This window comes from Sander vitreus, chromosome 11 (assembly GCF_031162955.1).
Source record: "Sander vitreus isolate 19-12246 chromosome 11, sanVit1, whole genome shotgun sequence".
In the NCBI taxonomy this organism is placed as follows: Eukaryota; Metazoa; Chordata; class Actinopteri; order Perciformes; family Percidae; genus Sander; species Sander vitreus.
Genome location: NC_135865.1, coordinates 16,911,855 through 16,925,034, shown reverse-complemented (window position 1 = coordinate 16,925,034; position 13,180 = coordinate 16,911,855). Strand labels below are relative to the sequence as shown.

The 13,180-nt window shown below is 39.5% G+C and overlaps 1 protein-coding gene across 2 annotated transcripts in view; it reads right to left on the bottom strand.

Moving 5' to 3' along the window:
- uggt2 (UDP-glucose glycoprotein glucosyltransferase 2) overlaps window positions 1-10,959 on the bottom strand; it is a 38,998-nt gene extending 28,039 nt beyond the window's left edge. For both annotated transcript variants that reach the window (XM_078261964.1, XM_078261965.1), the window contains exons 1-13: window positions 10,856-10,959; window positions 10,099-10,247; window positions 9,142-9,224; window positions 8,906-9,036; window positions 5,915-6,027; window positions 5,541-5,718; window positions 3,782-3,878; window positions 3,628-3,700; window positions 3,377-3,477; window positions 3,011-3,110; window positions 2,523-2,583; window positions 2,132-2,223; window positions 1,859-2,009 (exon numbers count right to left, since the gene is read on the bottom strand). In XM_078261964.1, the coding sequence (XP_078118090.1) occupies window positions 1,859-2,009; window positions 2,132-2,223; window positions 2,523-2,583; window positions 3,011-3,110; window positions 3,377-3,477; window positions 3,628-3,700; window positions 3,782-3,878; window positions 5,541-5,718; window positions 5,915-6,027; window positions 8,906-9,036; window positions 9,142-9,224; window positions 10,099-10,247; window positions 10,856-10,882 (1,356 nt within the window). In that variant the 5' untranslated portion in view covers window positions 10,883-10,959. The remainder of the gene's footprint in view (window positions 1-1,858; window positions 2,010-2,131; window positions 2,224-2,522; window positions 2,584-3,010; window positions 3,111-3,376; window positions 3,478-3,627; window positions 3,701-3,781; window positions 3,879-5,540; window positions 5,719-5,914; window positions 6,028-8,905; window positions 9,037-9,141; window positions 9,225-10,098; window positions 10,248-10,855) is intronic.
- Window positions 10,960-13,180: the final 2,221 nt, after the last annotated feature.

The window sequence follows — 13,180 nt, the reverse complement described above, 5'->3', positions numbered from 1 at the left end:
AAAGCAACACTATGTAACTTTTCCCTCTTCTGTCCCCCTACAGGTTGACTCATTGGAGCTACAGCCGTGCAAGCTGTAGTTCCAATGGCCCTCATTTATGAAACGTGCGTACGACCAAAAACAGGCGTAGGACGGGCATACGCCGATTCCTACGCCTAGGGATTTACGCCCAAGGGATTTATCAATTTGAACGTGAGCGTAGGCTGCGATAAAATCTCACGTCTGGTCTGAACTCGTGTACGCAAGTTTTCGAGTCAGTGTGGACTTGTGGTGCAGCATATAAAAAGTTTAACAGGAGAAGAAGAAGTCATCAGTTGATCACTTATCAGCAATGGCAGATCTGGCTCTTTTAAAAGACCTCTATTCGCCTGGTACACATTTACCACGGCAACACTGTTGACTGCATCAGTGATCTCTTTCCATTCCCCATTCTTTCTACAGCCTTTAATAACAGTTTTCAGGCTGCCAAATCTACAAACATAAGTGCAAATGAACCTGAGATATCAGGGTTTCAATCTCCACCTCTGAAAAGTGCCGCTTCTCAGCCGGATTACGTGTCTCCATGTCGTAAATAGGGACGAGGCGAGGCCTCAAAGTAGGGGCGAGGCCTCAAAACCGAGAATATATTGGGGCGTGATATTTAAATTACGATCGTTTCCAGCCGCTGCATTTATCAATGTACGACCATTCTTACGCTCTGATTGGTGTGATACGAACGTTTCATGAATCACACGTGAAGCCTGTCGTAAATCTGTCGTCATATCTGCGCTGGTTTCTACGTTAGGTTGAGACAACCTGTAGGGGGACCGAAGAGGGAAAAGTTACATACTGTTGCTTTAAGTACAATTAACAGAACAGCAGCCCTGGGGAAGGTAGATATTAAGTCACTCAACATTGCTTAATCTGAACTCAAATGTGTTAGTAGGGACTATAAATACCTTACTCTTTTACATTCTGTAACCTCCACCAGCAACCTCTCCCACAATTCCAATTTACAAACTTTCATTTACAAATGTTGGGTATCCAATGCTAGAATCACTGAATTTCCAACAGCAACTACACCTTGTACTTGACATGAATGAGTGTGGTGATAAGTGTATCTTGTTATTTGTCAAGAGCACTAAGGTATTGCTTTAACTAGAGTAACCTAATCAATAAACACATAATTACATGCATGTAAAAGAATAAAGCTGTTGCACGGAACATTAACATGACACACTTCTGTGTACAGAAACATGCTGGATCTGATCTACACAACATGTAATATGTACACTTGTTATAAAGCTCAACTGCCCATCATCAGTAAGCTATTAGATATTACGTTTTTATGATAAATGACCATAATCATTGTTGCAAAACGATCCATCATTGCTGGCCAGTCTGGCACCAACAGTGGTCTTTCTCTTTGTAACTCACGGTACAAGCCTCCCCACAGTGCAAACATTCCCCTTTGCTGCCACAATATAATTATCTCTCTCTCTCTGTGTGTGTGTCTGTGTGTGTGTGTGTGTGTGTGTGTGACACATACTACACATACATTCTGTATCTAGAGGGGAGAGGCAAGCTGAAATGACAGACCTCTTGTTGAATGTGAAAAGGCTTAAATTCTTCATTTCTTTGGCACTTTTATAGAACCTAGAATATTAAAATGGCCCAAGGGGCCAAAATGAAAACTTTTTTTAATTTGATAGCTTTTGTTGGCTGAATTCCCAATTATTGCCTGAATATTCTGGCAGGCTCAAAACTGTTGCAATCGCCTGATGACTGATTCACTAATTCAAACCCTGGTACACAAAGAAGAAAAACACCTGCAGTGTTGATCTGGGCCAGAATAATAATGCTTTTGGACAGGACTCACCATTATTGCTGGATGTCTGATATCTAAGGCATAGCTGTCATCCACAGCGTTCACAGGCAACCTCAGCAGCTTCCCCTGATGTTCTCCTTTTATGTCTAGGTTATGAAGCCCCTCCAAGACCCTGGCCTCTCCTCTGAGGATTTCTAAAATGCTGTAAATACAAAATCACAGGCTAGTTTTTCCATACATATTAGCTGTTTGGCAGTGGGTTTGCGGTGCACCAAACTTCCTGTGGAGAGCCACTGGTAGACCACTGCTCCTTCCTGCTCGTACCTGAAAGGGTTGTGAATGTCCAGATCAATGTGCAGTCCGTTGATGAAGAGCTCCCCGTCTCCTGGGTGAACACCAATGGTCTCACTGAGACGCTGAAAGAACGAGCTCAAAGTGTTAGCCGAATGCCAAAACCCCTAAATGAGCGATTCTACCTTTAAAGGTCTGATCTTTCGACAAGAAAAGATGTGAACAGAGCCTACAATATTAAGTAGAAAGGATAAAGAGTGCACAGAGACTAGAAGAAAATAAAATGTCACATTTGATGTTGTTATGGAACATATTTCAAATACAGATTAGAAACTCATTGTCTAAAATAAAACCTGTGCAATGAAGTATGTTATCAAAGAAAGCCTCCTGCACTATCATGTGGAAACACTGCTTATTATATCACCTTTTGGTTCTCCACAATTTCTTTTCTCATTTCCTGCTTTACGGCCACTCTTGTCAGTGATCTGTGGGAACAGTAAAACATGTACAGTCACCACCAGCTTTTAACACATCCCAAGCTGGCAGTAAAATGCCAGTTTTAATCTCCAAAAACCTGTGGGCTTTCAAGATGGTAAATTCAGTCAATTCCCTATAAACACAGACTCTTACTCAGCACTTTCTGGTGATATTACAAGCTGCCTGAGCCAAAATAAGCAAACGTCAAAAAGCTGATTAGATCTCTGTATTAAAGTTGTATTTATTGTGGATAATATGCTCAAACTAATGGGTTTATAAAAGACATTTCATCTGCACTTTATTAACATTTGTTGCCTGGATTTACACATTGCCACACAGAGTAGGGCTCCTAAAAATATGGATTTTGAAATGGTCTCAAATGTGTTAGCCAGTCAGTCAGAAAATGAAAATAACAATAATAAATAATATTCTGACCTGGCTTTGCTAGGAAAGTTCTGACTGAGGTCTTGCAGGAGCTTCAAGGCATCAAACTTTGGCACGGACATGATTCTGGCAGCTGCCTGGACACTAAGATCTGTGGAGATCAAATCGTCAACATTTATCTATCTAGACAAATTAAATACATGTAAGGCAATCACAGGAGATTATGAACTGTTAGTCAAAGACAACAATACAAAATAACAGCATCTCCACAAATGGTATATTACTTGAAAGCTAAAACAACAAAAATCCACATTGCAGTAATTGTACATTCCTGTATTGATTTTCTTTTCTAATAATCAGTGAACAACTGAAGTGAAATAAAAATTTCTGAAATGAGCTGAAATAGAACAGCAATACCTTGCATTTCCCACACTTTGAGAGGGACCATGTCATCGGTACTCTCCAGGAGATGCTTGCGAAGCTCGACGAGTTGCTCTTGGAGTTCAGGGTGCAATTTCCTTAAGAGAGGTAAAAGAAAAAGAGAAAGATACAAATACAAATACAATCCAAGGACTTATCAAGTCACACAATGCCTAGGATGCCCAGCAGCAATAACAAAAAATACAATAGATGGAAAAAAAATGACACGTTACATTTAATCTACTTACTTTAATGTTCCAAAAATGAACCCTTGGACTTCATCATTATTATCATCCTCAGCGTTTATAACGGCCTTTGAATCTACAAAGCACAAGATTTGTGTTTTATTGCCGTGGACACAGCAAAGTCCAGCACAGAATGTTTAATAAGTCACAAACTGACCTTTTACTTTGGTGTCATCCACAGCTTTGTATTCTGTGCTTTTGATAGCCAGCTCAACACCATAGCCAGATAAAAGCATCTTTTGAGGCTTTGGATTCTGCAAGCAGTCAGAAGCAGAGTAATGGCTTAAATGGAAAACAGTGTAGAGTTGTGTTTACATGTACATTTCTGTCAACAGCACTGTGATAATAATCATCAAGACTGCAGATCCATCCCATGGGAGATGCTTTCTGGCTGCCAATACCTATATACAATATATGGCCACTTGGCCAATTAGGGTGGACATGCATTGAAATTAGTGGGTTTAGCTGCCTTAGCAACACTTATTGCTAGCAGGCAAATACAATCAAGCATGCAAACATTCTATTGTAATCTCCATTCACAGACATTGGGAGTAGAGTGGGTGACAAGAGAGGTTGAACAAGGCACTGTGATAGTTATATATTTCCAATAAATGAATCAGATTTCTGGTCTGCTAGATATTGCCACAGTATGCTGTAAGTGCTGTTATTGTGAAACGGAACCGCCTGGGAGCAACAACAGCTTAGCTGCACAGCAGTAGGCTGAAAGCTGACGCCTGGGAAATTGTCTTCACTTGCAAGTTGCAGCAGTCACTACTGAGTACCAAAATTCCTCGGGAAGCGACGTCAGCACATTATCTGTTTTTTTGGAACTTCATGATATGGGTCTCCGTGGCTGAACAGCAAACAGCACACATGCCTAACATCACCATGTGCAAAGCCAAGAGTCGGCTAGAGTGGTGTTAAACACACACACTTTTGGACTCTGGAGCGAAGGAAATGTGTTGGTCTGAACAATACCACCTGCACAACTTGGTGGAGAGGAGTGGTCCGGGCTTGCTTTTCATTGTTTGGGCTAGGTTCCTTCCAGTTGAGAAAAGTGTTAACACTTGACTGACTTGCAGAAAGCCCTGACCTGAACCCCATCAAACACCTTTTCGTTGAGTCAGAATGTTGTTTGCATATCAGACATTTTCAGCCAACTTCACTGCCCAGTGCATTACATGTGGCTGTAATGTTCAGATGTCCACATTCTTTACACCATTTCATCAAACTGTGTTCAATGTGTACATCCCCTGTTTACAAGAAGGGATTTTTCAATACTAGACAGTCAGTGAAAGTTATAATCTATTACACATTTTACCAGAGGGAAGAAGAAGCACATGGGCCGCCACATATGGCAGCACATTCACTGACATTCAACCTTGACACTCATGTCAGATTCAAAGCACTGCCTCGTGCTTTCACAGGCACAATCAGAAGTCCTTCATACCCACACTCGTATTTTCTTCAACACACATCTTAAAGAAAATCACCTTTTGCTCCATGAAATACATCTGTATCTCGGTTAGTTTTGGAGTTTTCAGTTAGAGTCTACTAAAATGAATAATATGTCACGGTTTTATCAATGCAATAGTGCCATCATCTAAAGTAAAGATGAAGCAATGGAGGTCCATGGCTCAGAGGAATAAGCTGGCAGGCAATACTTGTCAGTAGGACAGATTAATGTTGGTTCTGATCTTTTTATGGGATTTGTTGAATAAGAAAAATATAGAATATCACAACAAGCCTTATCTAAAACCTAACACAGTTCTTCGGTGTAAAAACCAAAAGATAAAAGCACAAGTTAGATTATGTGATAACTTTTCACTGAGACTAACAGGAAACCACGTTATTCATTAAAACATTTAATCAGTGGAACATCACTTTAAAATGGCTGCAAGAGCATTGCTACTCACCGCTACAAAATGCCGCAGCACATATATAAGTGTGCCCTCTCCAGCCTTCTCTGAAAGCACCTTATGAAACGAGGTGAACTTCTTGGTTCCAATCTCAGCATAGAGGATCACAACTGGCACATCTGTTTTATTGACCCCTGGATATGTGTGATCATTCTTGAATAAATATGGGTTTGGCCTGCAAACAGTTGGATATGTTATTAAAGAGATTTCTGAAATACAATGATTTGTATCAAAAACATTTCTATGTTGATTACAGGCAAAATGCAGTCAGCGAAAGCAACATTTTAATGAAAAAAATACTGTAAAACTATCATCTCGTTCTGCTCTACAGATTGAGTTTATTCACACAAGATGGTGCTATTCTGTGTTACCTGCCTGCAGCTGCCTTCAGGAGCTTCTTGATGTCCTTGGTACTGCAGCTCCGTTGACCATGGATGGAGACAAAGGCAGGGCAAGCCTCAGGCGGAGGCTCATCACTGGCTATCTGTTAAATGCATGGAGGAGTGCAGGAATGTTCTATAAGACTGGCCACAACATGACGCTATCACTGCCAGGATCTAGTGAAGAACCCTCACTTTTTAACATGGGACTAAATTAATTATAGATAAATCAGTTACGTGATTGATTTATTCTCAGTGTTCTGCAGCAATCACCACAACAAGTCATACTGTGCAGCAAAACACTTCATTTCAGCTGCAAAAGGCCATTATTCATTGTAATGTTTAACACATTTTAAAATTAGAGAACTTCATCAACGGTGTATCACTGTCACCAAAATGAAATTCCTCCTTATCATTGCTGAAACCACAACAACTGGAAAGATTTGTGTACACAGAGTGCACTGACATTGCACAGTAATAAAGTCAAATTTAATCCAAAGCTAACTGTAGTATCCATTTAGAATTTATTTCATGTGAAAAAAATGTTATTCAAACTGGGGTTATATGTCTCTCAGTTGACAGTCTCGCATTGCCAGACCTTCCTCCACAGCGCTGCGAAGGAGGGTCTGGCTAGTCCACACAGCATTCCGGGATGGGAGAAAAACATGCTCTGGTGTATTGGCATTTCTTTAAACCAAACACAATTGTCATGGGTGGTGCTAAGCTCCGGACAGAGCAATGGCGCCGCTGCAAAATAACCTCGGGAAAGAACTTGTCTTGGTGGAACGTGTACGTTCAAAAGTTGTTTTAGTCGTGCAACAGAAAACTCAGGACAGAGCTAGGTGTCTCAATTTACCCTGCAGAGATCTGAGGAGCGGTAGTCCTCATAAATCAACCGGAGTTTAGAATGCCAACACAAAGAAAGTGCAAGGTGACGGACATCTGGCAGAATTTCTGGCGGCACCGTCCCGGAAATGAAACATCGTCGATTTAGACTTCTCAGTATATATAACCAGTGTATCCCCCCTACTTACAGTAAGCACTTAACTGTAATATAAAAGTTAAATAACAACTTGAACTGTTATTGCATTGTACAGTGAAGAGAAAATCTCACTATCATAAAGTCACAGAAATTAGGAACCATTGTACAAATAAAAAATGTAAATCTTTATTTTGAGTACAGATTGGATTATCTAGTGCTGGCTATGCAAGGCAGTTTGACTTAATTCAAATAAATGTCACTTGCTTTGTCTTGATTGGCAATTTTATCTTGTTTGGGGTTATGTTTATAAGGGACATGTCATGTTATTCAGTTATGCAACTAACACAACTATAGTCTCAAAAATAAGACCTAACACCCCCACACTGTTGTTGAAAATAATATAAAACAGAAAAGTGCATGCTATTGTACATCTACAGCAATGATTACAGATATTTTCACAATGCCCGTTGTTAATAAACAAGACTATAAGGCTACAGCCATGCTTGCGGATCCATGTACGTACATTAGCACAGTGTTCCCTTAAGCTAAGTGCTAATGTTAGCCTGCTAACATGCTCACAGTGACAATGCTGATGTTTAGCAGGTAATGTGTACAGTGCCATGTTTACTAGGGGTGCACGATTCAGAAAAATGTCACGATTCGATTTAGATTTTTAGGCTCACGATTCAATTCAAAATCGGGTTTTGATTCAAAAAATGATTCACAGTATGTAAATGTTGTTAGTTTTTCCCATGTGATTGTAGTAGACATACAATTAAACAAAATTACACATACATATATACATATATATATATATATATATATATATATATATATATACATACATATATATATATATATATACACATATACACATATATATACACATATATATATATATATATATATACACATATACATATATATATATATATATATATATATATATATATATATATATATATATATATATATATATATATATATATATAAAAATCGATTTTTGGAATTCTATGAATCGATTTTGAATCGGTAGAGCTTGAATCGCGATTCGAATATGAATCGATTTTTTGCACACCCCTAATGTTTACCATCTCAGTTTGGGAGAATGATGCTAGTGAAAAGGTCAGGAGATCGCCAGTCATTGGGATTCACCCTCTGGGGAGGACTACAAATATCTGTACCAAGGTTTTGCCTTAATAATAATAATAATAATAATAATAATAATAATACTAATAATAATAATCATAAGAATTCACACTAAGAATTCCTTGAAGTGAGCCTTTTGATCTTATTTTAAAGCTCCTGGTAGCTAGACATCCTGGCCTGGAAAATCTTAACAAGTTAAACTCACTTTGCTTGTATCAAGCAAAGGAAGGCATACATGTAAAATGTTTCACTTAATTCTGATAATAATAATAATGAATCTACATTTGACAACATGTGATAGGCTGAACTAAAATATCAGAATGAACATAATGGTTCGAAAGATTGATCTGTTGTTAATTATGGGCCAGATTTGACATGTATTAAACATTTATGTCTGAAAGTTTAGACAGCATATGCAATATTTTCCATATAAGAATATGCACAATGTGCATGTTGATAAATGCATCAGTTATACAGTACAAAAAGCAGTCTTATCGATTTTGATAACCAACGCCAACTCACTAGCCAATGTCACTAGATCAATTACAGATCATTAACCTTATACATTTAAATTCTGTGAGAAACCACGGAGATATAAAAATACTGTTGTGAAAATTGTTTTTATTGATTGTGTAGTATTTTACAGTTTGAGAATAATGACTGTCATTTAAAGATTGCCCTAAAGAAATTGAGAAAAACTGTAAGAAAGGACTGCAGAGCAACTTGAGTCAAGAATAGGGTGAACAACAACCTCTAATAGGAAATGGACTGGCTCTCTTGCATATCGTAATATTCCCATGTTGCTCTTGAGAGGGTTTTGAAATAGTTATACTATTTTGATCACAACATACCTGCTGGGATGCATGAACAGCTGGTGAGTACGAGCGTAGGGCCAGAGCAAATTTGAGGAGATTAACTTGAAGATCTGTGAGGAACTGGCCAGCCTTCTTCAGGATCAAGTTGTAGTACGAGCGCACAGACTCTGTGAGACATATCAACATTAGTAATAATGAGGTTTCTTAGAAGAGAAGCACACCTGTTGAGGTGTAAAAGTATTTCAAATGTATTTTGGATTCAAACAACATACCTCCTTGCTTGTATACAGTGAGCTCTTTCACAGTGTCAACAAACTGCCAGAATTTCTCATTCCCATCTTCTCCAATAAACTCACTGCACAAGAGAAAATGAAAGTATTAGTCAGCATTAGTCAGTAACCACAGGACCCAAGCAACCTTTTTCTTACTGCCCAACAGTTAAAGTAAATAATTTTATATTTTCTGGTAATAACATCCATGAGTCCAGTTGAGGTGGTTCGGGCATCTAGTAAGGATGCCCCCTGGGCGCCTCCCTAGGGAGGTGTTCCAGGCACGTCCAGCTGGGAGGAGGTCTCGGGGGAGACCCAGGACTAGGTGGAGGGATTATATCTCTAACCTGGCCTGGGAACGCCTCGGGATCCCCCCCAGTCGGAGCTGGTTAATGTGGCCCGGGAAAGGGAAGTTTGGGGTCCCCTGCTGGAGCTGCTACCCCCGCGACCCGACCCCGGATAAGCGGATGAAGATGGATGGATGGAGTCCATTATGTATGATTACTAAAGTTATGATCCACTAAAGGGCACTTATTTACAGAATTGTTATGACTTAAGGATGAAATCTGTCAATTTAAGAATAATTTTCCTCCAATGGATATACATTTTTACAGTCTTCAGTTGTTCCCAGCCACTACAATTTGAGGCAACTAACAAGAAACTATTATGTTCAAACACTCTGAACAATGTCTGTATTGACCAGGCCATAGCTACCATCGAGGACAATAAGGACATGTTTTCTGTATTTTAAGTGGGAATTTAAACATCGACAACAACAACATCGGGGGAACATTAAAACATACACTTGGTTGTTAGACTACTTCTAAGACAAAGAAAGAAAGAAAGAAAAAAAGAAAGAAAGAATAGGCTATTTCCTGTTTAGTGGCAAGTGGCAAGGGTGAATTTGGGGGGCTTAGACTCATGACCTCAACATTAAAATCCAGGGGGTGAGTAGGTTACCTTGTCTCAAGGAGGAAAGGCGTCATGCTCCACTTTGCTTTCAGACTGGCAGTGACGCCTTTGGGTGCCGATATGACATGATGTATGTTCAGCAGCAGCAGTGACAGCACAATAACGTTCCTCATTATCCGGCGAGACGTAACATGAACCTACAGTGGCAGAGAGCAAACACCGTCAGTACTGTACATTTGCCTATTGAGAAGTGCCAGTCAGTGCCACGTAGTTAGCTAGCTAGTTACTCTAACGCTAAGTTACTAAACCACAACACCGGTGCAACCCTCAGAAATTCAGAGTAACGTTACACCGTTGCAGGAGATGCTATAGCTAACGTTACATGAAGTTTGTCAGCTAGACCTCAGAATCAGAATTAGAAGATTTATTGTCATTTTACAAAAATGAACAACGAAATTCTTAGCAGAAGTTCACCCAGTAAACATGAATCTAAAAAGACAAGAAATAAATAATAAAACAATACAATCATAAATAGAAAGAAATATACACACTAAAAGTACTAGTTATTGCACATGGTGCCTAACGTTAGGGACACAATAACTAACGTTTAAACGGGTCAGACTGAAGTTAACTTAGCTGTAGCATAAAAGTAAACAGCCCAGAATGAAAACGGTACACTAGCTTGATTTAACGAACGAAGTCTACAAAGGTCGCTTGCTACAAACATGTAGCTAGCTAACAGTGTAGCGTTACATTATGAATAACGTTACATTGGTCACTGTGTTGCCAATATTATATCCCTCACCCCGTTAGTGATGCTGACCGCTTCCATACAAAGCAAAGGGTTTCTTCGGGTAGGTATTTCGGGCAGCTAACAGCAAGTTGCCGGGGTAGCCGCGTATTGTGATGACTGGCGCTGACCGTTATCCGTGTCTGAAACAACCGTTAAATGAAAAATAAATCATGGCGTATTATAATTTTGGGCACAATTTGTCAACGTGTTCGCATGGACACAATTAGTGACAGTGAGTGTAAGGTTTAAACAAACCTGGTGGTAAAGTTGTAATTTAATCTGGCACAGCGCTAGACAGCTAAAAAGGCAGAGGCTGACGCTCAAACACTTTTCCTATCAAACACTGGAGCATGTTGTAGCTACAGCACTGTGTACTGATGGTACTGAGTGAGTAACCTTATGTGTGTGTGAAACAGTGTAGCCAAACAGTTGCAGCTGTATGGGAGGCTACACGAGTATCAAAGAAATATTTAATAATTACAATGTTGCATTATGTTTATGATGAGTTATTTTATAACAATATGCAACATGAATCATAGTTATTGATAAAAAATGTGTAGGCTATGTCAATCTATCAGTCAGTCAACAGAATATTAAAGGTGTTGTGTAGCATTTTATTGCCCGACTTCCATAAAGTTGGTATAGGCTATTTGTGAGAGATAGCGGGACAAAAATGAGTGCTTCCCATGACCAGTAAACCAGGGATCTTCAACAGGGGGTCAGGGACCCTTAGGGGGTCCTCAGAGTCAATGCAGGGGGGCGTCCACATTTTTATTTTATTTTTTTATTTAACATCAATCAAACATACTATTTGCAAATAAAAATCCCCACTGATGATAGGCTTACTGGCCTGTAGCCTAGGTAAGGTAGTCACTAAGATATCCATCCACAGATAAGGATTTAATGTGCCACATGTATGTTTAACGTTAAAACATGATTTATAAAATCATGCCAACAATTATTAGGCTATTTTAATAGCTTAGTATTCTATGCAAAAAAAGGTGAAGGCCGTCCTACATGTTAGGCCAAGTTTAATATGCAACTTAATTTCTACAATATAGCCTTCGCAGTAGGGGGTCCCTGCTCCTCAGTTAAGAGGTCTTGGCTTAAAAAACGACCCCTGCAGTAGACTGATCCTCATGTGTAAAATGGATGGAGTACTCCTTTAAACTCAATTTTGGTATCACTTTGCATGTTAAAGCTTTCTCAATTTTGAAACTTTGGGCACAAGTGACAAAATGACTGATCAATTAATCAAAAAATAGCCTAACTGAACTCATAAAAAAGTATTGTGACCAACGTGTTTAGTTCACAATTTGCTCTTAATTAATCAAAACCATACTCAACTCTATAAATGCCTCGCATTTCGGTGCACCATAGCCTATTTTATGGTGTTAATGGATGTGTGACTGAAACCATTATTGCAGAAACCCGCTGTTTCACTTTTAATTGGCTCTCCTAACAATAACCTACTGTCTTTGAGCATATATTATACATTAATTTAGGCTATATGGCTATATCCTTACACTGCAACTATAGATAGTGTGCCATCTCTTGTATCATCAAAGGTCACACTCGGATGAATGCGCTTCATAAAGTTACACACGGATTTGGTATTTAGCCCATATGTGCTTGAATCTCCATGTTGTCTTCAGTGTCCGTGTGGGCTTTTGGCTTTTGCAGTGTTTAACACGATTATGGGATGGACAGGAATGGGATAGAGCTCTCCCAGCCCAACCACGACGAGAGCATAACGCGTATTTTGTCGGCTCGGATGCAGCAGCATCCTCTCAAAAGCACTGCTTCAGCACAGTCAGTCACACCGCCCAACCCGTCGAGGATGCTGCTGGAGGACCCAGCCCGACAGTCCGAGCCGTGACACGTTTCTGCTGAAGTAAGTCTATCGCCAAAAACGAAACACACTGCGATTTAGACTGGGGTCAGCACGAGAGAAAAAAATAAAGAAGGGGGAAAACTATAAAGTCTCATCAGCTGCCTAATTTTGAACTTGATACCGGAGTATGGGAGTCGTCGGCATGGATGCACCTCTACACCGGCTTTAGAAGTTGGACAGCCAGAAATGTGAATGCCATGACTCTTGACTTTGGACAAGATTTCCAGCGCAGTGCAGACGACAGTATTATAGAATCCAAAAGGTGGACTTCTCCTTTTGTCCAGATTACCGGAGGGTGTTATCTGATCAACATGTGGCACCTAAATCATAGGCACCTTTAGTCTTTTCTGAGGCATGGAGCATTAAGCTATTGATCCCCGAAGAACCCATCAAGGTGCTACTTATTATTCAAAGTAATGGAATGAAGACAATATCTTGATATA